General features: G+C 34.9%; 3 protein-coding genes across 3 annotated transcripts; 2 read left to right on the top strand and 1 right to left on the bottom strand.

The window, feature by feature from the left end:
- Positions 1-368: 368 nt before the first annotated feature.
- On the bottom strand, positions 369-9,117 carry LOC132304295 (FAD synthetase 2, chloroplastic-like). The gene is made up of 5 exons (XM_059801897.1): positions 8,786-9,117; positions 6,230-6,282; positions 3,904-4,039; positions 1,024-1,199; positions 369-924 (listed from the first exon to the last, which is right to left on the bottom strand). The coding sequence occupies exons 1-5, from the start codon at positions 9,043-9,045 to the stop codon at positions 413-415; spliced, it is 1,137 nt and encodes a 378-aa protein (XP_059657880.1). The 5' UTR covers positions 9,046-9,117; the 3' UTR covers positions 369-412.
- A 2,938-nt stretch (positions 9,118-12,055) lies between these two features.
- LOC132304296 (retinoblastoma-related protein-like) lies at positions 12,056-23,097 on the top strand. Its single transcript, XM_059801898.1, has 19 exons — positions 12,056-12,237; positions 12,341-12,483; positions 12,629-12,733; positions 12,856-12,998; positions 13,086-13,182; positions 13,313-13,359; positions 16,609-16,807; positions 17,176-17,242; positions 17,342-17,521; positions 17,616-17,809; positions 17,892-18,774; positions 18,990-19,152; positions 19,281-19,353; positions 20,016-20,192; positions 20,279-20,398; positions 20,475-20,619; positions 20,743-20,855; positions 22,510-22,625; positions 22,714-23,097. The coding sequence occupies exons 2-19, from the start codon at positions 12,394-12,396 to the stop codon at positions 22,862-22,864; spliced, it is 3,063 nt and encodes a 1,020-aa protein (XP_059657881.1). The 5' UTR covers positions 12,056-12,237; positions 12,341-12,393; the 3' UTR covers positions 22,865-23,097.
- A 2,206-nt stretch (positions 23,098-25,303) lies between these two features.
- Positions 25,304-26,633, top strand: LOC132304297 (small ribosomal subunit protein eS27y-like). Its single transcript, XM_059801899.1, has 4 exons — positions 25,304-25,460; positions 25,571-25,672; positions 26,103-26,131; positions 26,296-26,633. Exons 1-4 carry the CDS (start codon positions 25,458-25,460, stop codon positions 26,420-26,422), a joined length of 261 nt encoding a protein of 86 aa, XP_059657882.1. The 5' UTR covers positions 25,304-25,457; the 3' UTR covers positions 26,423-26,633.
- The last annotated feature ends 838 nt before the right edge of the window (positions 26,634-27,471 follow it).

The following is a 27,471-nucleotide window of genomic DNA, read 5'->3' on the forward strand; positions in this document are numbered from 1 at the left end:
AAAAGTAACTCACTGTTTTTAATTTATCATTTATTTTATAAATAAATAAATGACCCTTCCAGTTACGTGTAACCAATCAAAAGTAATTCACTGATTTTAATTTATCATCTATTTTATAAATAAATAAATGAGTCCCTCCAGTTACGTGTAACCAATCAAAGTAACTCGGTTAGACATTTCACTACTAGTCTAGTCTTCAGTGTGAACATTATTATTACTCTTCTCTAATTTCAGCAATGCCTATGAGGAATGCATTTGTCAAAATTATATAATTCAAATAACAGATACAAATCACCCTTGCTCCTGCAACGAACTATGACATCAATGGAACTTATATGTTATAACTTATATATAACCCGTGAGAGCCATTTCCTGAACACAGAATTAAATGAATTTCATAAATTAAATACCATCAAACTCTTGATTCACCAAAGTCAATGCCCAAGGACCTAAACTCTTGACAAGTAACATCAACACAAGTAGCTCTCTCTTCCAATTCCAAATGAATGTGTGTGGTATCAATGCTTACCCTGCATGGTACTACATTCTCCTCACTAAACAAAAGAGAACAGTTCGTATACCGGCCCTCCCTAGGTGGAAGGTTTAACGAACAGGACTTCGGAGCCGAAACCCTACCTTTGTCGATTCTAAACCTTTCCCTGTCATTTGTAGTCAACATGAGACGATGTTGGCGGCCCAAAAGCTCCGAGACATATTTCATATCTCCCTCAGCAAGGGCGTGACGAACACGAGTAGATGAGACTTGACCTTGCTCCTTTGTATTATCCGGTACTATATTTTTGGAGACTTGCTTCTTGTCCATCACAGAATTTATTATATATGCCCCCATACCATGCTCCTCACAAAGCCTCACCAACGCTGATGCATCACCGGATGCTTTGTATCCAAACCGGTAGTTTTGTCCTACCAAAATAACCATTGCAGAACCTTATCATCAAATGAATTTGTTAATGAAATAAGGAACACGTGAAAAAAGGCATTTGAATCCCTCCAATAGTGTACCTGCAACAACACCACGTATTCCAAGCTCCCTTGATAACTTCTCAACAAATTGACGTGGAGAAAGCTGTCGAACTTTTGAAAATTCTATCTGGAACTCTGTGGGGGTTACATTACCACAGTATGGAGCCCAAGAGGAGAGAACACGCTTGCGGTCACATTTGGCAACTATGGGAGCCCTGTTCAGGAAAAGTCGCATTAAGATTGTCATAAACATACCTTGTATGTATCTACTGGGAAAAAGAACTTGTATACGTCATAAACAACAACTACAGCTTTGATTACTAAAATTCTCCAACTTAAAGGCAGTGAACTTGAAGATTTAGTACAATGCATAGCAATGGATATTGCATTATGGGGAGAAAACCTACAGTCAAACCCATTCAACGAAACCTGAACTACATGTAGTTCCGAAAACATCCCACTTGAAATCTCAGTTGTTCTACGAGCAAGGGAGAGTCCTGAAATTTTTTTTTTTTTTTTTTTGGGTTAATTTCACTGACACCCCCTCAGGTTTGGCCAAATATCACCCTCAAACATCTTTCGAAAATAACTATCACTCGCATCACAAACTTTTGCTCCGTTTTTCACTAACACCCCAACCGTTAGTTGAACAGTTCTGACACGATGTAAAATAACTTAATCGCCCTTTGAATTTGTCAAACCAACCCTTTAGTTTAAATAATTAGATTAAAAGATTAAAATACTCCTAGAAAGTTGTAAATTTACAAATTATATATATATAAATATACATACAGAGACAGATATATACACACAGACATATATATATATATATATACACACACACATTACACACAGAGACATGTATAGCTCGACCAAAAGATTGATGAGGCGACTCTTCCTTAATGACTTGGCGGTCGGATGATCGACCGCCTAAGGCTGCGGGATCGGTCGTTGGTGGTTCTTTCACTTTTTTTTTTTTTTTTTTGATGCTCTCGAAATATATGAAACCTTAGTCGATCTACTATATATGCTATTTCCTTTTTTTGTGTTTGAAAGAGAGAGTACAACGAAGGGGGTATAAAGCCTCTATCATTGGCTGCTCCCCATGGGCAGATCTAGTGGCCAGAGTCTAAGATAATGTATGATTTGATTTGGTGATCATCAATTAATGATGGAACTAATTAATTTACATGCTTTTATATATGGTTATCAACGTATAAAAAGGAACTGCAAGAAATGGAGGGTCGCTCAAGAGAAGAATATATCGGATCATTGAGAAGGTAATTAAATTCACCCATCTATATATATAACAGGAACAATATATATAGATGGTTTTGGTATTTATGTTTTAGAAAAAAGACCCAATCAATCCATATCTTCCCAGGAGATCTTGATACGGAAGTTATATTATATAGAGTTTGACTCAACATATGCCTCTGTCATTCCATTCTTTCTGAATTCATTCCCCTTAGGGACAGACCCTGCCCAAGCAATGCTGCATTCGATGATACCCACTGCTTCGTAAAGTCCACGTCTGGGTTGGTAGGTGGGTGTGGGTATAATGGTCATTTAGGTAATCTAATATTTTGGAATAAAAGAGATTAAGAAATTAGGGGTAAAATTGTCTTTTCCCATGTATTTAACAGAATATTTAATGGAAAGTTAGAAATGAACCTAAGTGATAATTATTTTCGAAAGATGTTTGAGGGTGATATTTGGCCAAACCTGAGAGGGGTGAGTGAAATTAACCCTTTTTTTTTTTTTTTTGATAAGTAAAATTGTATAGAAAGCGCTCATAAGGGGAGCGAAACCCAAGAGAAATACAAAAGGCCAGCAAAAGCCTCTAAGCTTTCAAAGAGAGTCCTGAAATTGGAATAGAGTCTCAAAATCTATAAAAATCACCTGTATAGTTGCTAATAGCAAAGCTTTTACAAACTTTCATCTTGTGGTAGGTTGCACAACGGAAGCTTACAACAAATGTTAAAATTTAATAAATGATTCTTTACTTGGTTCGAATTAAAGTTTGCAGCAGTAATCCACATATGTTATTCTCCTTTTCAGTTTCCAGGAATTAGGATCCATGCAAATCACCTAATTTAGTAATTGATGAATTTATGTCACACTCAAGGTATGATGATGTGAGAAAATCAATGAAGCATGTCCACAAAACCGATAGGTAGGAGAACATACAACTTTTGGTGCCAGCACTATTTTCAAAGGATTTTTTTTTTTTCCCAACACAGAAATGTTTGTGCCAGTACATTTGGCGATCTGCACCAGTACAATATATTGAGTTGCACGAATACAATTCCAGAGAGTTTTGTACCAGTACACTCTGAGTGCTGAACTGTTACAGTGAAATGAATTCCACATAATTGCATTACGGTAATGTTATGTAAAAGAACTCCCTCTGTCTCACAATAAGTGTCTTGGTTTTCTTTTTGAGATGTCCCAAAATAAGTGTCCACTTTCCTTTATGAGATGTTTCAAATCTCAAATTTCCCAAATTGTCAGTTTTGAAAATCTTTTCAATTTAATAAAGTAAATGTGTAAATTTTGTTAGGTTAGTTTTGTAGTTTTTAAGAGAACAATGCATTAAATGCATGTCCCATTAAAAAATTGGGAGTTCCAAAGGGTAACATTTACTATGGGAAGGAGGAAGTATCATTAAATCCCAAGCCTGGCTAACAAGGAGGCAATTTCCCCGTCGGAGTTACAACTTCATAAATCTTTTCAGGAGATTATATGTCTCCTTGGTTTTAGTGTGTGTCCCTTTCTCCATGTTTTGTTTACCTCGCTATTTTCACATGGTGTGGAAATTTCCTCCTTACATTGTATGCTCCTATTGGGTTTCTTGTCAAACTTTATATCCCAACAAAGAGAGAGAAAGAGAGAAAGAAAGTGTAATAATAACCATACCTAGGCTCCCAACCAAGAACTTCTGCCATTCCCACAAAGGACAAAAGAAATGGAACTCCGACCTTTGCAGCTTGGATCGCAAGTTCCCTGTGACCAATATGAAGGGCATCAAACTTCCCCAATGCAACTACCCCTCCTAGTGAAGTCACAACCAAAAAACCATGAATTACAAACCTAAGACTACAAAGAAATCATTGGTATCAAATCTTTTAATACCTGGTCCAAATGAGTTCTTAAACACACTAAACAAGTAATAATTAAAATCCATAAGAGATAAATCCAAACTTGTGGTTCCTTATTCCCTAGGTAATTGATAGTTGATAGCAAACCAAGTGCAACACATCCTAACACTTCATGAATGACTTGTGCAAAAAAGACACCATATAAGACCGACATGCATACAATTATTTGACATTCATTACAATGTATAACAAAAGGCAATAAGCATCTTTCCTTTTCCAATATAAAATAGTACATAAGCATGCCATTACATAACACAAAACTTCGACACAAACTAAATAAATAGGCAATAAGAGAATCTGGAATTTAGGGGAAATTTGTCAAGGAATAGGCACAAAAAGAATGACATATGCCATGGCATATACATGTTGAAATATCAAATAAAAGCGTGCATTGAAAAAGTAAAGAATTTGTTAAGAGCTCAAACAGATATAAAATAGAATAAACTAAAATTGCATAGGTAAAACCCATACACTGATGCACACAAAGGCCAAAGATGTAAAATGTGGTATATACAGATAAAGAAAGTTGTTTCAGACATTACAAAAAAGATATTGGCCTCCCTTAGCATAAGAACTATATCTGTTACAAGAAATGAAAGAGAGAAACTGATCTACCATTGTCCTGGTGGACCTGGTAGCTTTGGATCCTTAACTTCCAATCCACAGGTCAAGGTTTCAAGACTGGCAGACAGAAGAAACTGAAAGAGAGAAACAAGACTGCTCATAATTCAAAATTTGGTGTGCAATTAATTTGTATCTTACAGAAAAGGAAGGCACCCCACTCCTTATCGCCTGTCTATTAGGATTCACAAAAGTCTATCAATCTAATTGGTGGGTTACTTATAAAAAATAAAACAAATTTGTTCGGCAATGTGATTGAAATACTAGAGGAAGGGAAGGGAAGAGAGAATGAGAGAGTTATACGCAATAACATGATAACCTAAAGGGGCTCAAGTAAAAAAATAAACAATAATTTTATGTGCATAAAGCAAGATATAGAGTGATAATAAGATTTAATTGTCTTTAAAGATCAAAGCTAGCCTGCTGGTAAATTCTCCAAATAATTGTAATCCTCCCTTCGCTCGATTTTGGGAAAGAGAAAGTGCAGGGGGCAACTGCCCCCATTGTGTAGGCTAGCCATTGGACAGAAAAGGGGGAGGGGAGAGAGAGAGAGAGAATTATATTCAATATCATGGTTGTTGCTAAAGTATACATTTTTCAACAGTCCCTTGAAAAGCACTTTTAGCAGTCAAAAATTACAGAAAAAATATAAACTGTATTTACAGATGTAACACAGAAAGTAAAGTGACAACAGGTCAATATGAACATACATGTATCCAAAGTAATTCTATATATAATGCTCAACCAAAGGAATAGAAGCATTACTGCAGAAAGAACATTAAAGATTGCAAGTGATGCGGGCTTACAGCCCTCCTGAAGATTCAAACGACATGCCATGCAAGGTTTTTATTTTGGTTGCAGTTCTTTTCTAATTTCTTTTCCAAATATGACACGATCAAACTTATCAAAACAAAATATGACATGATCATAATTCTTTTTAGGTTAAATATACATATAGGGTTCAAGTCACATGACCACACTATTCTGGCCTAAGTGAAAACTTAATACACAATTGACAAAGCAATTCAACAACTTGAAGCACTGTCATCCACAGGTATTGAACCCTACCTGTGGATCATATATGTGAGAACCATAACCTCACTGAATTACAGGGAGGAAATATAATAGTGATAATACTACTAAAGACTCAACAAAAAATAAGTATGACTTAGTATTTAGCCTGGCAACCAGAAGGTTTTCAAGCAAACAATACACTGAAGAGCTTCATATTCTTCGTTGTATCTCTTCGCAGTTTCAGTTGAGGGAAAAACAAAGAAATAACCACATTCATGAAAACTAAACTAAACTAAAATAAAGTAAAGTAAATAAAAAAAAAATGAGGCATTAATCTTATAATAAAAGAATTCACTTTCAAACGGTAAGCACATTACCGGGAAAATTGACATATATATCTGAATTACGCAAATAAGAGAAAAAACACAGGGAAATGGATAAAAAGAAACCTGCTACAGAGGACACTTCTTCAGATGTAGGCTCATGATCATCTTCACGTTGGCTTCAAACAAAGAAAAGAAATCAATTACATATATAAGCATGGGAATTAATGACTATATTTTGTTCAGTATTGATTAACGAGCTGTGATGCATATGCAATTTTTCTTATCTTCCAACATATTATGTTGTATCCTATTTGGATATTTTCATCGTCATGTCATCCTGGAAATTGAAAATTTCTCTGTTGTTGTTTTAGTGAAATGCATGCCTGAGGATCAACGATTGCTCAACTCTCATGTGCATACAATTTATCATTCTGTATATATTAAATGCTCATCTTGATTTCATTCAGCAAAATAAAGATCTTCTTGGAATAGCATATGCCGAAATGAAAGATATATTTTGCCGAATGAAATCAAGTGACAACATATTCTAAACTGTCAAATAAATTGCCACATTTGTTATAAGCTCATCAGCATATATAACACTACAACTTTAATCAGATGGAATTGCTTCAAAGATCATCCTCATCCTTGCCTCATTCCCATATTTGGCCTCATGAATTCTCTACCTCCATTCCTTTCTATTACCCGCCATATCACCCACTATGTTTAACTTTTTAAAGTCATTTCTAATAACTTCATCCCTAGTTATTTTAGGTCGCCCTCTCCGTCCTTTACCTTTTAGGGAAATTGAACTTCCTCTTCTTACCGGCACATCTAAAGGTCTCTGACACATGTGCCCAAAACATCTAAGTCTGCTCTCTTATTTTCTCATTGATGGGTGTTACAGCTAATTTTTCTCTTACACTTTCATTTGTGACCCTATCTCTTCTAGTTACTCCAACCATCCATCTTAGCATTCTCATTTCTGCTACGTTGTTCTTGTCTCTTTTTAAAGCCCAACACTCTGCTCCATAGAGCATAGTCGGTCTAATAACGGTCTTATATAATTTTCCTTTTAACCTATGGGTTATTCTTTTATCACATAAGATGCCAGTAGTTTATCTCCATTTTGTCCACCCCAATCAAATCCTACTAGTTATATCACTATCTATCTCTCATTCTCTCCATCCTTATGTATTATGGATCCTAAATAATGAAGTTGGTTATTTTGAGTAATATTTTGGTTATCAAGTGTTATCATTATATTATCAAGTATCGTGTCTTTATTAATTTTACAATCCATATATTTCGTTTCATTTCAACTAATTCTCAATCCTTTTGATTCTAAAGCATTTCTCCACATTCTAATTTTATCGCTAAGTTTTCTTTAGAAGTATCTAATAACACGATATCATCGGCAAACATCATGTACCATGGAATGTCTTCTTGGAGTTCTTTTGTTATTTCATCTAAAATTATTGCAAATAAGAATGGACTTAACACCGATCCGTGGTGCAATCCTAAATCTATAGAGAGCTCATTAGTTTCACCACACATAGTGCGATCTTTAATTTTTTTGTTCATATACATGTGTGGGAAACTCTTTCTTATTTGCAAGGGAGCATGTTTTCTTTGTAGAGCCCACCAAATTATATCTCTTGGTACCCTATCATACGCTTTTTTTAAGTCTATAAAAACCATATGTAGATCTTTTGGCTTACTCCTACACTCTTCAACTAATTGTCTAAGTATGTAGCTTCTATTGTTGATCTCCCAGGCATGAATCCAAATTGGTTATCTGATACCGTGGACTCCTTCCATATTTTCATTGTAAGACTAATTAATTTAATTCCTCTATTGGAGCCACAATTTTGTATATCCCCTTTATTTTGGTAAATTTGTACTACTGTACTTTTTTTCCACTCATTTGGCAATGTATGGCAATGTACCTCCTTTATAAAAAGTTGTACCTAAAATAATTATCTCAGCACATGTTTTCAAAAATTTCAATAAGTATTAAGATACTTCATTTAAGCTCATTATCATACAAAATGCAATATCAATTGTGGAGCAGAGGTTGTCTATCTTCATGTAGAATTTAATATTCTCTATTCACTTTAAACATATGCTTGATACAAACTTTGTCGGTCACCTTATGCAATCATTACTAGAAAAACGTTTCAGGAAACTTTAATCTCCTAATCCCGATTTACTCCATTTATAGTTGAGTTTTAAACAATCTTGAAAAGGACTTGGCGATATGTTTTGGGTGTGAATATTTTTATGAATTGCATTTAGCTGCTGAATACATAAATAGATATTAGACCTATATATGGAGAGAGAGAGATGGGAATCTTGAAATAACCATTTCGACATTTTTATGAATTGTATTTCTAGCTGCCCTTCTCAATAACCAAAAAGCACATGCTACAATAAATGTATAACCAACATATATATGTGTGTTGACTGAGTAATAGTTAAAAAGCACATATATAACCCATGTTTGAGATTCAAAACACAGAACAAACCCATGTTTGGTTGCCGGAAAAATGTTGGAGAACAACATAATGCAACTAAATTTCCAAAAAAAAAAAGGAATTCATTGCTTCCAATTGAACATGATACAAGAAAACACATTCAAACTCGAACCAAAGTTTCAATTGCACAGAAGATTAGAACCTGAAACAATCGGAGAGAACGGGAATTTCGGAGCGGGGAGATCTGGCCTGAAGGCAACCAACGAGGGGGAATCCAAAATCAATGCCTGAGGAAGAAGAAGTATTGTTCAATCTCTTATCAGAAGAAACAGCTACAGAGGAAGGCCTCACTGTTCGGCTGTGGTAAAACCCCAAACCCAACCCCAACCCTAACCCTAACCCTAGATGTTGATGGTTGTTACACTCTCTCAGATGCTGCGAAATACGAGAGCCAGTCAACATTATCAGTCAGTCGCTGACTTCAGTCGCAGAACAAGTATTAACTTGTTAGGACATTGGGTTGAGTTTCTTCTTTCTTGTTATATAGGAGTATATAACCTCATGTATAATTTTTTTTTTTTAAATGCAAAATTCTCATCAACTATTAACTTGGGTATTTTTTTTTTTTTTTAAATATATATCATCATTAATATTAACTATGTCACATGAAACAAAAGCAAATGTGAGGTGAGAACAAATTTGAGAGCGAAAACTATAAAACAATATAATTAAATCACAAATATTTAGAACTTAAGCGAGAAAGAGCGTGACAGTAAAGGCGAAAACTGTAAAATTAAATCACAAATAGTAAAAACTTGAGCGAGAGTGATAGCCCATTTCAAAACATGAGAACGACATCTACTACGAAAAATTGCGTGTCTTCGATTTATTTATTTATATCATAGTTACCACTCCCTTATACTAGTTTTTTTTTTTTTTTTTTTTTTGGCATATCACCTCCATATATACTACGTAATTTTTTTAGTTTTATCATGAGATTACTTGAGTAATATTTAAAGTCTTTTTCAGAAAATAATACCAATCCAACACTTAATAATTACCAATCTGGAATTTTTACTTTTTATCCAATATATATATATATATATATATATTAAATATGGGACTCTTTAGTCTATAGTGTTAAGTAACATCCAAATAGACAAACAGTACACGCTACACACAACAAACTCTGTCCATCTAACATCCACTCACAAGCTTTTGATGCACCGAAAAATGTGATCACATTGTAGAAAGTTGCCAAAGAAAAGCTATGGAAGTACCACTTTCTTTTTCTTATTTGCTTTTTCCTTTGCATTTAGGTCTGAAAGTACATAATTTTGTTTGGTATCGAAGGAGGTGATGAAGATTGGTTCTGATGTAACCTTTCCTTCGAGATGTCAGTGCATCCTTGTATAGACAAGAAAATCGAGGATTAAATATAAGAGGAGAAGATGACTAAAAGTAAAATGATTTTTGGACCGATTACTTAAACTAATTTGTTTGACCAACTAATTTTGATGGGTTATATATAAAATATTTAGGCCTGAAAGCATTAATATTCAGATATTATCTCAGAATTTTATGTATATTAATACTCTCGAGATTTGGTGTTTGAAGGGCACATTCAAGACATGAAATGTGATTTTTTTTTGGTTGTTTTTTTTTTTTTTCTTCTTACATATCCTAGTCAATAATTTTATCTCTATATAACTTTAATTGTTATCTCAATTTGAATAAAGCTGAATTATATTCACTTACGATTTTAAAATTTTATATTCGTAAGTCTACCCAGCCATAAAAAGCCTTTGTAAGAATTGCGGTCTTTTGATGGCGGTATAATTTGTTCAAAAAAAATTAAATTGTAAGCAGGCCTTTGTTGTGTGATGAGCAATTTAAAATTCTTGAAGAAATTGATGGTGAAAGAAAATTATTACTTTCATGGGCTTGATTTCTTTCTTGAATTGTATCTTCAAACCTCATGATTTTTAGATGGAGCTTAGCATTAAGGATTTACAACAATTAGTTTTCGCCTGAAATATAAAGTGTAACAAATCCAGATTTTGTGAGATTCGACATTATTAAAATACTATAGTTGGCAAAATAATACAATTAGAAGCATATAAATAAGCTGACATATATTTCAACCTTGAATTGATTACAATTTTTTTTTTTTTTTTTTTAACCAATATATGTTTAGAATGATCAATTCCGACGTAAGTAAACATATAATATATTGTAATTGGCAACTTAATTAGAAAAAAATATAATCAAATTAATAAAAAAATTAATAATGAAATGGGAAAAACCGTATACACATAAAATTGGAAGAGAATGCTAGTAAAAGAATGCAAAAAAAATACAATATTGCTTTTTCCGTGCACGAATAGAAATTTGTTAAATAGAAGAACATAAATCCAAATGGATTGATTCAAGTGAGTAGAAATTTGGCCCTAATTTCTCAACAAGCTTTAGAAGAAAAAGGCGTGTGAGAATCAATTATATATATATATATATATATATCACACACGAATGAAACTTAAAAGACTTTCTATTTGTGAAAATGTGAACTGGGATCTCAAAATTTATAATTTATTTTAATCCTAGCTGTAATACCATGGATAAAGAAAAGTCTGTGGTTACATGAAATGATTGATGAAAACATTTGAATACCTTAAACATAATTTCTTTTAATGTTGCTCTGACAAGTCACCAACTTTGCGAAACTTCAAGACGACTTTAGACCGACAACTTTGGGCAACTTTTGGTTTTCAAAGAGTACCAAATTTTTAGAATAGTTAAAACTCGTAAAGAGTATAGTGTATAAATAACTTCATCACATTTTTAAAAAATTCAACTTTATTTTCAACTAGTGTAAGTTGTAACATAAGTTATGAATAAATAAAAATAAAAATTTCTGCTTAGTTTATAATTCCGAAAATAATTTTCTATTATCAGAGAACTAAAAATAATATATATTTTTTAAAAACTTAATTATTAAAATGTCTGTTTTTATAAAAATATAAAAAAAATATTTTTATTTTTTATGATTATTGAGAAATATTTTCAGAGTTTCAAGGCGAATAAATCTTGCATATTTAAATTGTACTAATATTATAAAAATATAAATAATTAATGTATTTAGATTAGGTTAAAAAAATAGATTTTTTTTTTTTTTTTTTTTTTCTCAATCGGCAAGATAGTCCTAACAAAAAGCACACCCGGTCTTCCCTCCCCGGGTCCAGTAAAAGGCACCCGACTTGTTTTCCTCAGGCGTAACGGTAGAACCCGGGAAATTTGGCGGCAAATAAACCTCACATGACGTGGCGACCTCTGGTTTGCAAACCCTGCATTATGATAATAACGCCGGCCACGTCATCTTGATTTTCCCGCGCGACTACACGGAGTGAGTCTGGAAAAAAGTAACACGTGTGTGTATATATATATATATATATTATATAAATGTAGACAGAGAAGAGAATAGGGTTTTGTATCTGTACTTTTTGTTGCTGATGCATTTCAAATCGATCTGAGGAAGCTAGAGTTCGTTTTACTCTTACGTTCTTTGGGGAAAAGCTAGGGTTTGTTTTGTAGATTTGTGGATCAGTTAGAATTAAGGATATTTGAGAGATCTGACTTGGTTCTTCTACTCAATTGGTGAGTTTTTTTTTGTTCTTTTGTACATAATTTCATGTTTAGCTTTGGTGTTTTTATTTCCTTTCTCTTGCTTTGATTGAGTAATGATCGGTACTATAAACAGATCAGGGTTTGCGAGATTGTTTAGGGTTCAGCTATAGTCCAGCTGCTTTCACTATGGAAGACGTGAAGCCTTTAACTCCTACCAGTAATTCGCATTCTGACAATGGGGCTTCTATCGAAGCTCGTTTCACAGATTTTTGTCAGGTATATATATATTGAAAGTTTTTTTTTTTTTTTTTTTTTTAATTTTTTATGACGAGCAATATTTTGTGGGTTGATTTTCAAATGTCTTTTCTTCGAGGAATGTTCTTTTTGACTTATTGTGGACCTTGTGATGACCTGATCACAGAATGGGTTATCATTAGATGAAAACACCTCCGCGCAAGCCATCAAATTGTTCAATGAAAGTAAACACCTTCTGTTGGCAACTATATCAGCTTTTGGAAGTGGGACGGTACACCCTTGTTTTTGGTCGATTTAGTTTTCATTTTTCTGTAAATTGTTTTTGTATTTGGTTTTGAGAAAATTAGGGTGGCGATTTCTATGTAAAATAACTGAATTGCATTTCTCTATCAGCCGGAAGAAGCAGAGCGATATTGGTTTGCGTTCATTTTGTGCTCTGTGAATAGATTAATTGAGAGGAATTCAGATAATACCCGTCACGAGACCAATGAAAATGGCTTTACTTTATGCCAGATATTGCGAGTTGCGAAGTTGAAGTATGCTACTCTAATTTTCCTAGTGGTTATTAGACTATGATAGAATTGCTATTGTAGTTCTGAGTAAATTTTATTTCCTTGTCGAAGCATCGTGGACTTCTTCAAAGAATTTCCTCAATTCATTGTCAAGGTTGGTCCAATTTTAAGTAACCTGTATGGCACAGATTGGGAGAAGAGACTTGAGGTATGATACCAAGGAGAGTTAAGCTTAGGTTTAAAGAGGGTTTCCCTCATGTGTGTTTGAATTTGTACTCGAGGTTTTTTTTTTTTTTTTGAGCTTCAACTCATGGTTCTATGTTCTTTTTCTCCGTCAGGCGAAGGAGTTGCAGGCCAATTTTGTGCACTTGAGCCTTTTAAGCAAGTGGGTTTTTTTATAATATATATTTTTATTCTCATGTCTTATTGATGTTTTCAGCACTTAATATGAGTTGGTTAATTCACATTGTAAAAGTTCTGCCATTAGACTCATTTTTGCACATTTTTGCTTTTCTTTATTATGATGTGGCTTATATGATGTTTTCACCAATTTTGCTTTTCTTTACTATGTTTTGACTTATATGCATAAAGACGTGGGTTATGGTGTCGTGGCTTATGCTAGTGAAGGCATTGCCAAAGGATCTTTATTAACCTAGCATTCTTGGCAATATGTAATGTTGCCGAATGTAGTGGCAGTGATAAAATGGAAGAGTGCTGTTCATGGGAGTGGCATTGCTTATTTTTGGTTGTGGTGTTGTAATTTTGGGGAGTTGATTAAGGCTGCAATTGAGTGGAGTGGAGCCAGGCTGAGTTTAGATTGTTTGAACACGGCTTGCCAAGGTTAAGAAGGTGTTCTGGCTCGGCAGTTTTTTGACAACTCAGTCTTGAGCTCATATATATCCAATGAATCGTCTAAAATATACCATTTTCAAAGACAGAAATCGGCTCGAGCTCATAAATATATGACTAACCTTTGACGTCGCGGGGGTAGTGTCCGACAATTGTTGTTGATGAGGGGTTGCCAGCACAGGGAAGGGTAGTTGTGCTGGCTGTGCTCTTGTTAAGGTTTTCTATCTTATCTTTACTTGTTATAAGCAATCCAATGGCTGAGATGAAGTCATGACTCATGTATGAATTGGGTTAATGGGCTATTGAGTTAATGGACTTTACTGTAGGTTGGGCTTTTAGAGATAAAAGAACTAATTGGCCTTATGAATGGTATGTGCATTTAGGCTAAACTTGCATCATATGGCTAGCCTTTTAAATATAAGAATTTGAAATATAATGAGTCTTTAACTAAATGAGCTTGTTCACGAGTTTAATGAGCCGAGCTCAGTATTGTTCAGGCTTTAGCTCATTTATTATACGAGCTTGAAAAAAGAGCTTGAACTCAGCTCGAGCTTGTGAGCAATTTGATTCGTTTTCAGCCCTAGAGGTGATGGATTATTAATCTTGTTATTGAATAGATTTATTATGATATATTGTGAAATTTTAGTGACGTAGTGCCATATATTAGTTTCGAAATCACAATTGTGCATTTTCCCATCAAATAAGGAAGTAAAGAATGGTATTATACTAATGCTGATATTTACAACAAAACTTTCGGCGTGGTTTGTTGGACACAAATCTTTATCCATTATTTTAGACACGCAAAAGCTATTTTGTAGTTTGACTCTCAGATTTTGAGTTATTGTTTTATTTAATAATGTTTACTTTTAACATTTGTCATAGTGTTTTAGTAAGTGATTGTGGTGTAGTGTAGTCTTGAACTTGTGATTTTCTTGATTCACTGAAATTGTCCTTGAGTAGTTAAATTTCATGGAGTTGTATCTGTTTTGAAACTCGGATGTAACATTGCATGGCTGATGGATTTTACAAGCTTACAAAACTAGCATGGCATTGCAAAAATGCCTAAGAATCTTCATGACACTTCAACCCTGTCATAAGACAACAGTTAAGACAATCATGCTTCATGTTATAGAATGTGCGGCAGTTACAAGTCAATCTGTTCCAAGAATGAGCGTAGTTGTAATATGTTTAGGTAGCCACATGGCCCACATGGAAACAAGAAAGATAATAAATGAATGCACTTGCAAAAAGCTGGCATCAATTGAAGGTAAGATGAGAGAGAGATAGTTTGGTTATGTGCAAGGAGATCAATGAATGTACTGGTGCTGGAAAGTGGCTTGATTCAAGGCACTAAAAGATCAAGTGGAAGGCCATGAGACTGAGAAATAATTGTCTAGGATTGTTTATTGGAAGCTATTGTTTAAGACGGCAGAATTCATTAGTTGGCCCTAAATAGTCAATAAAGGTTTTGTTGAGCCGAGTAAAGTCTAATTAATTATTTCTCTAATAATAATTTCCTTCCTTTTTTTTTTTTTCCCCAAAAATTGGCTTATGGAAGTAAATTGTTGCAGGCATCGACTTAATACCTTACTTCCCCCTTCAGATTAATAATTAAGTTAAAAAGAACAAATAGCAAAAGTGGAATAAAATAATGGCTGAATAGCTTTTGTGGGGGTCTAATTTTCCGTAGTCCAACTCCACAACCCCATTGGTGGATGTGCCATGGGGAATTTGTACTTGGTGTGCTCAGAAGGATTTCTGTAGTATTTTGATGGGGTCTTATCTAATGAGACCAGTACTATCGCTAGACAGATTGGGTTGGACTTTGGAGTTGACTTGGAGATGGCTTGTGTTTTCATTTAGTATTAAAGTGCAAACCCCCCATCATGAAAAATCATGAATAGGTTTAACTTAATGACTTTATATGTTGTGGCTTAAACCAAAGGGCAAAGTCACCCTGTCAAAGCTGAGTATGTGCCAAATAATATTTGAAGGATATCATTTTTATTAATTTAATTCTTCTCAAAAGAGCCTTTAACAATTATTTTGAGTTGAACCCATTTCTTTTATATGACGACATGCAATATTTTTGTCACTCCTTTATATGATCACCACAAATCTTTGTTGGATGGAAGAGAAATCTGATGATACAATAGCATGGTCACTTTAATAAACCAGCAGACGTTTGCCATTGGTTATGAAATAATGACACAATGAACCTTTTCCAGAAACAGATGCAAAGTATTGAGAGGAGAACAATCAATGTTCACTATAATACATCATCATTCTTCAGTATGCATTGCACAATGCGAGGGACCCATATTTTTTGTGCAATTACATGTACTAGAGAAACCTTGAAAAATTCATCTGAAATAATCACTACTGATTGATTGGTCCTTCCTATGTAGTTTGATTATTTAATTACATTTGCCTAAATAAGCATGGGGATCTCTGTAATAGTCTCTTTTAGATGGATTCAACATGTAGTATAGACTGTGATTATTGTATTATTTAAAATGGTTTTTTACATTAAACTTTCATTTTATGCCTAATAAGATGTGTTGCATTGTATTTAAAAGCTGACTTTAGGGCTAAAAGAAGGGGGCTAGCCCAGGGCATTACGCTCCCACCACTGAGGTGTCTGAGGAGGGTTTGATGTATGCAGCCTTACCTCCGCATTTGGAAAGGATTTTTCTGTATTTAGTCTAATACAAATTTTCTTTTCTAATTGTTTGAAGCTTTTATACATTAATAACATTAAGTCGTATTAATTTCATGACACAAGGTACTACAAACGTGCATACCAGGAGTTTTTCTTGACAAAAGATGCCAATATGGATAAGCAGTCAGCTGTTGCGAATACCACAGGCTGCATCTCAGAATACCATCGGTTTGGTTGGTTGCTGTTTTTGGCACTCCGTACCCATGTATTTAGTCGTTTTAAGGACCTTGTAACTTGCACTAATGGTCTGGTTGCTGTATTGGTCAGTTACCTTACATGACTCAACTCTCTTATCTTTTTTATACTAGTGTTGTTGTTTGGTATATTTTTGTGTTTTTCCTTGATAAATAACAAAATTATTAACTGTGTCTACTATTTAGGCAGAATACCATCAATACTCAATACAATATCAATAAAATAAATAGGAGAAAGTGTCTTTCTTAAAAGTGTAGGATAAGAAAATTAATAGTGAAAATGAAAAGAATGATTACATATATTATCCATTCAGCAATTTCATCATTTGGATTTTTATCTCAATATTTCATATCTTTTATGTCCCGCTTCCAGGAGACCAAGTTGTGATGAAAAATGTAACTCTGTTTCACTAATGCTTAATGAATTTTTTGACAGGCTATCTTGATTATTCATGTACCTGTTCACTTAAGGAAATTTTCCATTAATGACTCTACACAATTTGGTAATTATATTCTTCATTGTTGTTTGATAGTTTTTTCTGGGGTGAGGTGGAGTGAAATAGGGGATTTTCTTAATGTTCTAAATGCTGACTCCTTTGCAGTTAAGAAAGGCAGCAAAGGTGTGGATCTTCCTGCATCACTTTGCAACGTTTATGAGACCTCAGAGGATGAGTTGAGGAAAACAATAGAAAAGGCCAATAATTTAATAGCAGATATTCTGAAGAAAAAACCACTTTTGGCATCAGAATGTCGGACTGAAAACCTAGAAAATATTGATACAGGTTTTTGAAAAGTTCTTCCATTTAAGTTTCTGGATTTTGTAATTAGATCAATTATCACGTTTCCTTACAGGAATTCTTATTCACTTCAATGCAGGTGATTTGATCTACTTTGAAGATCTAATGAAGGAACCATCTTTGTCTTCCAGTTTAGATATTCTAGAAAAGGATTATGCTGATGTGATACGTAATAAGGGTGACCTAGATGAGAGGTTGTTTATTATTGAGGAGGATAGCTTGCTTGGTTCAGGGAGTTTGTCTGGAGGGGCCATGAATATCAGTGGTGCCAAGGTATGTTTCAATGATGGATCCACTGCTAAACTTACATATTGATTTGGTTCAAATTCTAAGTGGCTGTTTATGTTTTGTGTAGCGGAAGGTTGACTCAATAGCATCCCCAGCAAAGACAATCACAAGTCCACTCTCCCCCTACCGCTCTCCATCCATTTCTCATGCAAATGGCGTGCTTTGTGGTAGAAACTCAAAGATGGCAGCTACTCCTGTAAGCACAGCAATGACAACTGCAAAGTGGCTACGAACAGTCATTTCTCCACTTCCATCAAAACCCTCAGCAGAGCTGGAGCGATTCCTGTCATTATGTGACAGGGATGTTACTTCTGATGTGGTACGCAGGGGTCACATAATATTGGGGGCGATCTTTCCTAGCAGTGGTCTGGGAGAGCGTGGCGTTACTGGAAGCCTGCAATGTACAAACCTGATGGACAACATATGGGCTGAACAACGAAGATTGGAAGCACTTAAATTATATTATAGGGTTTTGCAAGCAATGTGTACAGCAGAGGCCCAAATCTTGCATGCAAGCAATTTGACCTCTATATTGACCAACGAGAGGTTCCATAGATGCATGCTTGCTTGTTCAGCTGAATTAGTCCTTGCCACACACAAGACGGTAACAATGTTGTTTCCTGCTGTGTTGGAGAGAACTGGAATTACAGCTTTTGATCTTAGCAAGGTGATAGAGAGTTTCATTAGGCACGAGGATTCTCTTCCAAGAGAATTGAGGCGACATCTGAACTCGCTGGAAGAGAGACTTTTGGAGAGCATGGTGTGGGAAAGAGGCTCCTCAATGTACAATTCTTTGACAGTAGCAAGGCCGGCCCTTTCTGCAGAAATAAACCGTCTTGGGTTGTTGGCAGAACCAATGCCATCTTTGGATGCAATTTCCATGCATTTAAACATTTCTTGTGGAGGCTTGCCTCTTGTAGCATCTTTACAGAAGCATGAAACTTCACCAGGTAATAATTTAAATAACCTTTAAATGGAGGTTCTAATAATTTATGTCCGTCACTCAATTGCACGTGCATCATTTTAGAGAAGCATGAAGAACTTCTATCCTTAATGAATCATTGATCATGATACAATAAAATGTAGGTTTCATGAGTTGCATTGTTTCTTTTGGATAAATTAGCCGGATTTTTATTGAGATGTCCATTGAATTGATATTTACCAGGTCAGAATGGAGGTATTCTCTCACCGAAGAGATTGTGTAACGAACATCGAAGTGTATTGGTCGAGCGAAATTCGTTTACATCGCCAGTGAAGGATCGGCCTCTGGCCTTCAGTAACCTCAAATCAAAACTACCACCCCCTGCTTTGCAGTCTGCATTTGCCAGGTACCGTTCATAATAACTTTAATGGGTAGGAAGTTGCTAATCTAGTTTATTTGCAGCATGGTACCAGTTTCCTTGTCTTCTATTTTAAAATTTTGCAAATGTATGTGCGCGCGCGCGTGTTTTGGCAGTCCAACAAGGCCAAATCCAGGAGGTGGAGGGGAAACATGTGCAGAAACTGCTGTCAATATATTCTTTAGCAAGGTATTACCTTTCATTTCAATTGTTCTGATGGTAACTTGCGCTGTTGATTTAATACATTAATCTTGAAGAATTTTTCAGATAAAGGTAATGTGTGCACGCCTAGGAGTTAAGATGCATTGTCTCTTCTTTATTTATTTATTAGAATATTTTTTTTTTCTTTTTTCTTTTCCCTTGTTAATTTCCCTTTTTTTTCTTTTTTGGTTTTCCCCTGGACATGGGGGAAGGATTTGTTAGGGCATATGGCACTTTTATATAGTAAGATATTTGATTTGATTGCGTTATTTGAGCCTTCCTACATGCATTTTCCATGGATGGTTGGATGACAAATGTTCTAGGGAGAGAAACAGATGTAAACTATTATAGTATTTTCTTAGCTCTTGACATGGAGGATTTAGGTTGCATCTCAAATGTAGATATGCCATATACTGCTTAAGTAGGCCTTTGTTTATTGCACTGGCTTTATGAGTAACTCAATGGGTATTGGTTATGTAACTAGCCTCTTGTCACAACAATTAGTTATGATGGCTAGTTTGCTAATGTGGACTCACTTTCTGTTTTTATCTTATCATATCCAATGAAGGGATTTAGCTTTGTTTACAATTTCTATTGTGTTATTTTGTCCCACTTTCAAACTCTAATATTGCAAACTCCGTCCTACCCAGATTGTAAAGCTAGCCGCTGTCAGAATCAATGGTATGGTTGAGAGGCTGGAGCTTTCTCAGCAAATAAGGGAGAGTGTGTACTGTCTTTTTCAACAAATCCTTAGTCAAAGAACGGCTCTGTTTTTTAACCGTCATATTGATCAGATAATACTCTGCTGTTTTTATGGAGTTGCAAAGGTTTGCTGCTAGAAACATTTGAGGACTTACGGCTCCTGGTTGGTCATTATCTTTAATTCCTTCTTTTTTCATGTATCGGCCTGCAGATATCTCAACTAAAGTTGACCTTTAGAGGAATCATTTACAACTACAGGAAGCAACCACAATGTAAACCTCAGGTTTTTCGTAGTGTGTTTGTCGATTGGTCATCAGCACGCCGTCATGGGGTATGTTCCTGAACCTCATCTCTTTTGGTCCTTGGTTACTTAGTGACTCTAATCCTTCAAATGGTTTTGGAAACAGAAAATTGGGCAGGAGCATGTTGATATTATTACGTTTTACAACGAAATATTTATTCCTGCTGTAAAGCCACTACTGGTGGAGATTGCCCCTGCTGGAACAGCTCAAAAAACTCACCGGGTTCCGGAAGCTAACAATAGTCCTGATGGTATGTCACCTTATTGTTTTTATTTATCTGTAATTCTAACTTTTTTCTTTTTGTTTTCATCTCTTCTACGACTCTTCCCATAAGCCATTACTGACACTTCATTAATCTTTCTTGGTCGATTAGGTCATTGTCCAGGATCACCTAAGATATCTCCATTTCCAAGTCTTCCTGACATGTCTCCAAAAAAAGTATCTGCGGCACATAATGTGTATGTTTCTCCACTGCGGTCATCGAAGGTATTTGCTTCTTTGTCTTGTGTGATCCTTTGAGATCAACATCTCTAAAACTTTTCGTTTACCCATGACTTCATTGACCTTCTAGAAGAAGATCCCTAGCAATTATTTATTATGTTATGTTCATGTTCAACTCGTCTCAAGTTAATACACGTGGAGAAATCTTTGCCCTAAAACTGTGGCCCATGTGCAATGTTATGCTTAGGATTCATGTACATGTTGGTCTTGGTAAAAAATTTATGTTGGCTGTCAAGTTACCTAACACAACCTCCTTATTACGGACTTGGTACCGACCTTGTAAAGATAAGGCATTAAACATGCAAAGTGAAGTTGTACTCCCCTTTTTCTTTTCTTCTTTGAGACACTTTATTCCATGTGTGCTTTTTGTCATTGTAGTTCACATAAAATCAGCATAACGTAAAAGAGCAAATATGACCTACTCTCACCCCCTCTAAGTCTATCTATCTAGGAATCCAACTAGGTTTTTTCCTTGCACCCTCTCACTTTTTAGGCTTTAGTAGTGTGTGTGTGTTTTTTCCCCAGCAAGGACAACTTGGTCATGCAAATGACATTTGGAATTGAAAACCAGTAGTCCTAATATCCAAACACATACAAGATTCCAAGTTTTCTTTTGGTAGCCAAAACTTTTCAGAAGATTAATTTTCTTCTATCATGTTAATGGCTAACCTAGGCCTCCTATCCTGTGGTGTAATCCAATACCTTTTCTATTGTTAAGATGGAATTTCTTCCAATCTAATGAATTTCTACCCTTAGGTAACTCCTTTAGTGGAATTTACTCCATAGTAAATTTCTGGAAGGAGCATGGTGTGATTGTTCAGGATGTGATTGTTTGAGTGCTTGATGGTGGAAGAAAATTTGTGCATAAAACCAGAAGTTTTTGAGCAGAAATTTAAAGACAAAAAATATTTAAAATGAATGATGCAAAGCTAGAAACTGGCCCAAGCATCTACTCGACTCAACTCAACAAAGCACTTTCCAAACTACTTGGGGTTAGTTACATGAATCCTATTCTTTCATTCTACTATAATTAAGGTCATGGCCCCAGTTAAATCACATGTTATCATTTCTTTCTTTACTACACCCATATTAATTTTGATCTTCCCCTTTCCCTAGAATTACCCTAAATATTGATCATGTTATTATTCTTAATTGGCGCACTTAGTGGTCAATTTGGTCTGAGTATATGCTTACGTGCACATTTCTTCTTTTAGTTATGCATTGCTTGAGAATGGAATCCAGTTTGGTTGTCTGCCGTTCATTGCCCGGTTGCTTTATTTTAGGAATTTAAGATGTTTGAATTTTGCAACTCATAGGAAATCAGTTTGAATATTCTTTTGAGAGTAACCAAGTTAATTTCAGTAGGCGTCTCACTTTTGCCATAATATACATGGGAAACATTTGGTCCACATTCTTATTTGGTATTTTTCGTGATATATATAACCAACAAAACTCTGCAGTAGGTGGTGATTGGTAATAAGATCAATCGCTTGATCTCATTGCATGAATAAAAAAACACAAGATGACATGAACTAGGAATATATTGGTTTATGTAGGGTTTGAATTTTGTAGACATTTGCAATTGGACTGATTGATTGGTTCTGTTTTCCCGAAGTTGATCAATTAATTATGTTTACAGATGGATGCTTTAGTTTCGCATAGCTCTAAAAGCTACTATGCTTGTGTTGGAGAGAGTACTCATGCTTATCAGAGCCCTTCAAAAGACCTTACTGCAATCAATAATCGATTGAATGGGTATGTGGTTGATACCCGAAATCTATTTACACATGAAATCTATCTGATTCAATATCAATATAATGCCCTCGTTCACTGTCATCCTCAGGACCCGAAAGGTGAGAGGCGCTCTCAACTTTGACAACGCTGATGTTGGATTGGTTAGTGATACTCTTGTGGCAAACAGTCTCTACCTTCAAAATGGAAGTTGTTGTGCCTCATCAGGTGCACCTGTGAAATCTGAACCACTTGACTCCTAAGTTCCCAACTTGTGGTCTGATCTTTCTTTGTATGTAAATCAAAGTTGTTCTGTATATAATTTTTTTGTAATCCATATTTTAATCTATAAGCTTTAAGTTTATGGAGGGTAATGTACGAGGGTGGGTTAATGTAGAGTGACCGCCACTACCTAGATCCTGGTCTTGGAAATGTAGACAGCTCTAGTGAACTACTTTAATGAAATCTAAGTAATTTTTCATCAATTTTTTTTCAATGATTATTATGTTACATATCTTATCAGCTGGACAATGCTGATTTATTTCACTTGGTGATCAAGATTTGAACTTAAAAGTGGGTTCAAATCTCTAAACCCGAAAAGGCCAAATACACACGGTGTGTTCCGATGCATTGAATTAGAGCTTTGGAATTGAAATTAGTGGAATTTGAGAAAAATTTGGTTCAATTTTCTTAGTTGATTTTTTTTTTCTTTTTCCAAATTTATAAATCTCAATTCCAAAACTCTAATTCTATACAATCGAACATTACCAAAGAGTTGTTGAAAGAAAAAATAATGTTTATTTTCGATCAAAATGTGCACGGGCAAATGGAAGCTAAAATATTACATTCTGTCAAATTTTTTATTTTTATTTTTTTAAACGTAATCAAATATTATGAATACTAGGATGAAAGATCCTTTTGAAATACATTCAAAAGTCACGAAGGCCACACTTGCTGCTGCAATTCACCTAGCCTTTGACTAAGAGTCCATTTACCCATCTCATGTGTCGCTCTGTTGCATAATTGTGGGCACCAAGCCAACTTAAACTCCAAATTTTGATGAATCAAACACTGGATATCTTGAATAATGACTGAACATAAAAAGGTCTTTAGGGTAAGGTTAACCACCGATTGACAATCACACTCAACATCCACATTTGAATACCCCCACTGACCAAGAAGTTTTAGACCATCCCTGAGTACTAGAGCCTCTGCAATCTCTGCGCTGCTCACATCTTGATAAAACACTGTAGCCACCTTGACAGCTTCTCCACGATAATTACGGAGTATCAAACCACCCCCACTATAACAAGTTAGCTTATGAAAGGAAGCATCTGTATTCAATTTATATCTACCAAGAGCAGGACTAATCCAACTATTAGTTTGAGGACTACCACTACCAGTGGGCGATGCATTAGTGGTTTCCTCCGACAAAATACTACTGAATTCATTAAAGAACGTTGTTTTTTCCATAATCATCATCGGATCCCATTCAATTTTATTAAAAACGAAGTTGTTTCTGTCAAATCTCTGGCCCATCTAATACTTATGTTATGTTTGGGAGAGCACTGAATCGATACTTAAGACACTAATTATGTGCTGACAAACATAACATTAAAATTTTTGAAGACAAAAAGATAATAACAATAATAAAAAGGTACACCGCACCATTCTTATTTGAAATCCTTCAAGATACCATTCCAAATCAAGCTTCATCAATCCGCTATTGAAAATCTGTTCAAATCTTTTTCAATTTATAAAACTTGAAAATTTTCCTATAATCGGTTTAACATCCTGCTCTCTACAGCCTTGGACATTTCCAGGAGAAATAATTAGAGTAAGATTTTTCTTGGTGTAAATGAATCAAATACGAAAAATTGTACCATTTTCATCAAATTGATGAAACTAATATTTGTCTGCATTTTTTGTTCCTTATATTTTGTAGACACTTTCCAAAATTTGTACAAATGAAATTATTATTATTATTTATTTATTTTTAATATGGTTTACAAATAAAATTCCTTGTAACCCTTGAGAGTTCAATCACCCTCTTGCTACAAAAGAATCAAATTTAGTAAAGAAATTATTTCATCACGGGTCAGTGGTTTAGTGGTATCAGCCTCTTAATTCTAAAAAAGAGGTTCGTGGTTCAAGTGAAGAAAAAGAAATTATTCCTAGTAATTCTTATAAAAATATACTATATTTACACACATACATAAATATATTGTTAAAAAAACAATATATGTAAAAAAAAAATATTACAACGACTTTATATTATTTAAAATTTGAATTTTACATTAATAATTGGACCCCAATTAAAAATTTCTGGCTCCACCGACACTGCATTTTGCCCACTTATCGTAATCTTTGTTGGATGGTAGATACTAGTAAAAAAAATATAATAAAAAAAATTTAGTGCAATTTAGAGGAAAAAAAAAAAACTTACGCCTTAACCAGTTAAAGCAATAAGCTCGTAGTCCAAAAGGAGGTCGGTTAATAAAATAAAAATTAAAAAAATGTTGTCCAAGTAAGTTGTCAACGTGGCGTTTCACTGACCCTCGGTTTGGTGCTCATTTAGACGTGTCCGTAGGAGAGGAGCCGGATCCATATATCGGATATTGGATAGGATTTGACCCATTTAATTTACCCATTTCTCTGTTGCCCTAAACACCTCAATAAGGTTGAACGAAATGATAAGATCATATCTGGGATATCCAACGGCCTATATTACATCAGATACCCATATGTAATCATCGCATAGCCACTGACACTCACGATCTCGCTATCTTGCGCCTTCTTGCACAGTCGTCTCTCTCTAGGGTTTGCTGTTCTACAAAGCTTCTCTAACTAGCGAAGATGGTATGTTCATCAGTATATATATATCTGTATATTTGTAGATAGTTGTTTTAATCTGAATCGCGTGTCAATTCATTTTGTTTGGGAACTTTATGTATATTATAAATTCTTAGGTTCTTCCAAACGATATTGATTTGCTCAATCCGCCTACTGAGCTCGAGAAGAAGAAGCACAAGCTCAAGCGTCTCGTGCAGTCGCCCAACTCCTTCTTCATGGTATGTATATTCATGTGTATCTCTTTCTATATATATATATATAATACACCCCTCTATTTTTATCAAATAGAGAAATCGACCAAGTACAAATTTACGCAAAGATTGATTTTAGAGAGAGAAGGGTTTCAATATAGTCTTTAGAGAGATGAGAAAGGTGTTGCAGTCTATTGTTTTCAGGTATTTTATTTATTTAATTTACAAGCGGCCTCTATTTTGCTTGATCTCCTTTTCTCCAAACCTTAAAAGTTGTTTGATCCTATGGTTAGCAATATACGAACCAATATACGCGCGTGTATTAATCTGTACAATCTCTATCTTCAGTCCTTTTATTGTTTGTATATTATATGTGGGTTTTTTTATATATATATATTTTTTATTTTATAAGTATATTATATATGGTTTTGAAAAACAATTTCTGATTTTGTTGTAGGATGTGAAGTGCCAGGGTTGCTTCAACATGTAAGTTGTTCATTTTAGGTTTTTTTTTAATATTTTTTTTATTAATTATTATGATCCTTGTATGAGTTATTTTTTATTCGAGTATATAAATTTAATTAGGAGTGTTGCTACCTACATGGGGTCACAAAAATCTTGAACTGTGTGAAATGTATATATGATTGCAGAACCACTGTGTTCAGTCACTCCCAAACAGTTGTGGTATGTGGGAACTGCCAGACGGTGTTGTGCCAACCAACTGGTGGGCGTGCCAGACTTACCGAGGGATGCTCTTTTAGGAGAAAGGGAGATTAATGATGGTTTTGGTATACACCGGTAATTTACTGGTTGAGTTGTGTGTTGGTTGGTTTAGATTTAAAAAAATGTGGCCGGTTTATGTTTGGTTTTTGATGTGTAATTTTGTTGGTTAGGACCAAGTTTTGGATCTATATGACTATGTTTAATCTTCTATCAAAACTTTTCTGTTGATGCAATGAAATAGTCTCCTGTTTGAAACTTTCGGTTACATGTTGCTTTTTGTTTACTTGTTAATGTGTTTATGATTCACCTCAGAATATAGGCCCTGGTTAATAGCTTTGTTGGATTTCGTCTTAATTTTATTGGTATAATTATAGGTTGGATGCTCGCGAAAGAACAGTATCTTTTAAGAGGAGAAACACAAAATTTGTTTAGATACTGTTGTAGGCTGAATAGGAGTCTATTATGTATGCATTACTGTTAAAATCTCTTTTAGATTGTATCATCTTATAGTAACATTGCATTTTGTCAGTGTAAAAGTGCATCTTGACGTTGAATTCGTAAAAATACCTTCTTTCTGTTTCTCCGATCGGTGAGCGAGCGATGCACCCCTCTGGTCTTGGTTCTCCTAGGATAGGATAGGACGTGTGCTTACTAAACGCTATACTATCTACTAACATGGGGATCAATAGGGAAGGGATGGCTAACTTCTACAAATGTGACAAAGTTTGAAGGGTTTCTTGTTAATCTAGCAATGCTGTTTGGTACAGCATGCAATGTATAAGTGCATCTCGTCATGTTAATCTAGCAATGCTGTTTGGTCCAGATTTCACATGAAATCTCTAGGAGTATGGTGGAATACTTTGTGAAATCTTCTTGATTTTAGATGCTGTGAAACCTTCAAGCAGTTAGTTAGTTTTGATTTTCTCCGTTGTGCACCCTTGGTGCAGAGACAAGGAAGGGGATTTGTCCGATTCGCCAACACTGACTGTTGGTTGGGTGAGGTGGAGAAAGGGAGATTGCGGTGGCAATGGCGGTGTTGGGTGGAAAAGAGAGTGAATGGAGAGAATGGAGAACGATGGTGATTGTGGTGGCGACAGTGGCGG

The sequence above is a fragment of the Cornus florida genome, unplaced genomic scaffold (assembly GCF_030987335.1).
Source record: "Cornus florida cultivar Cherokee Brave unplaced genomic scaffold, ASM3098733v1 CherokeeBrave_3.0.0_Hap2_Chr04, whole genome shotgun sequence".
Lineage (NCBI taxonomy): Eukaryota > Viridiplantae > Streptophyta > Magnoliopsida > Cornales > Cornaceae > Cornus > Cornus florida.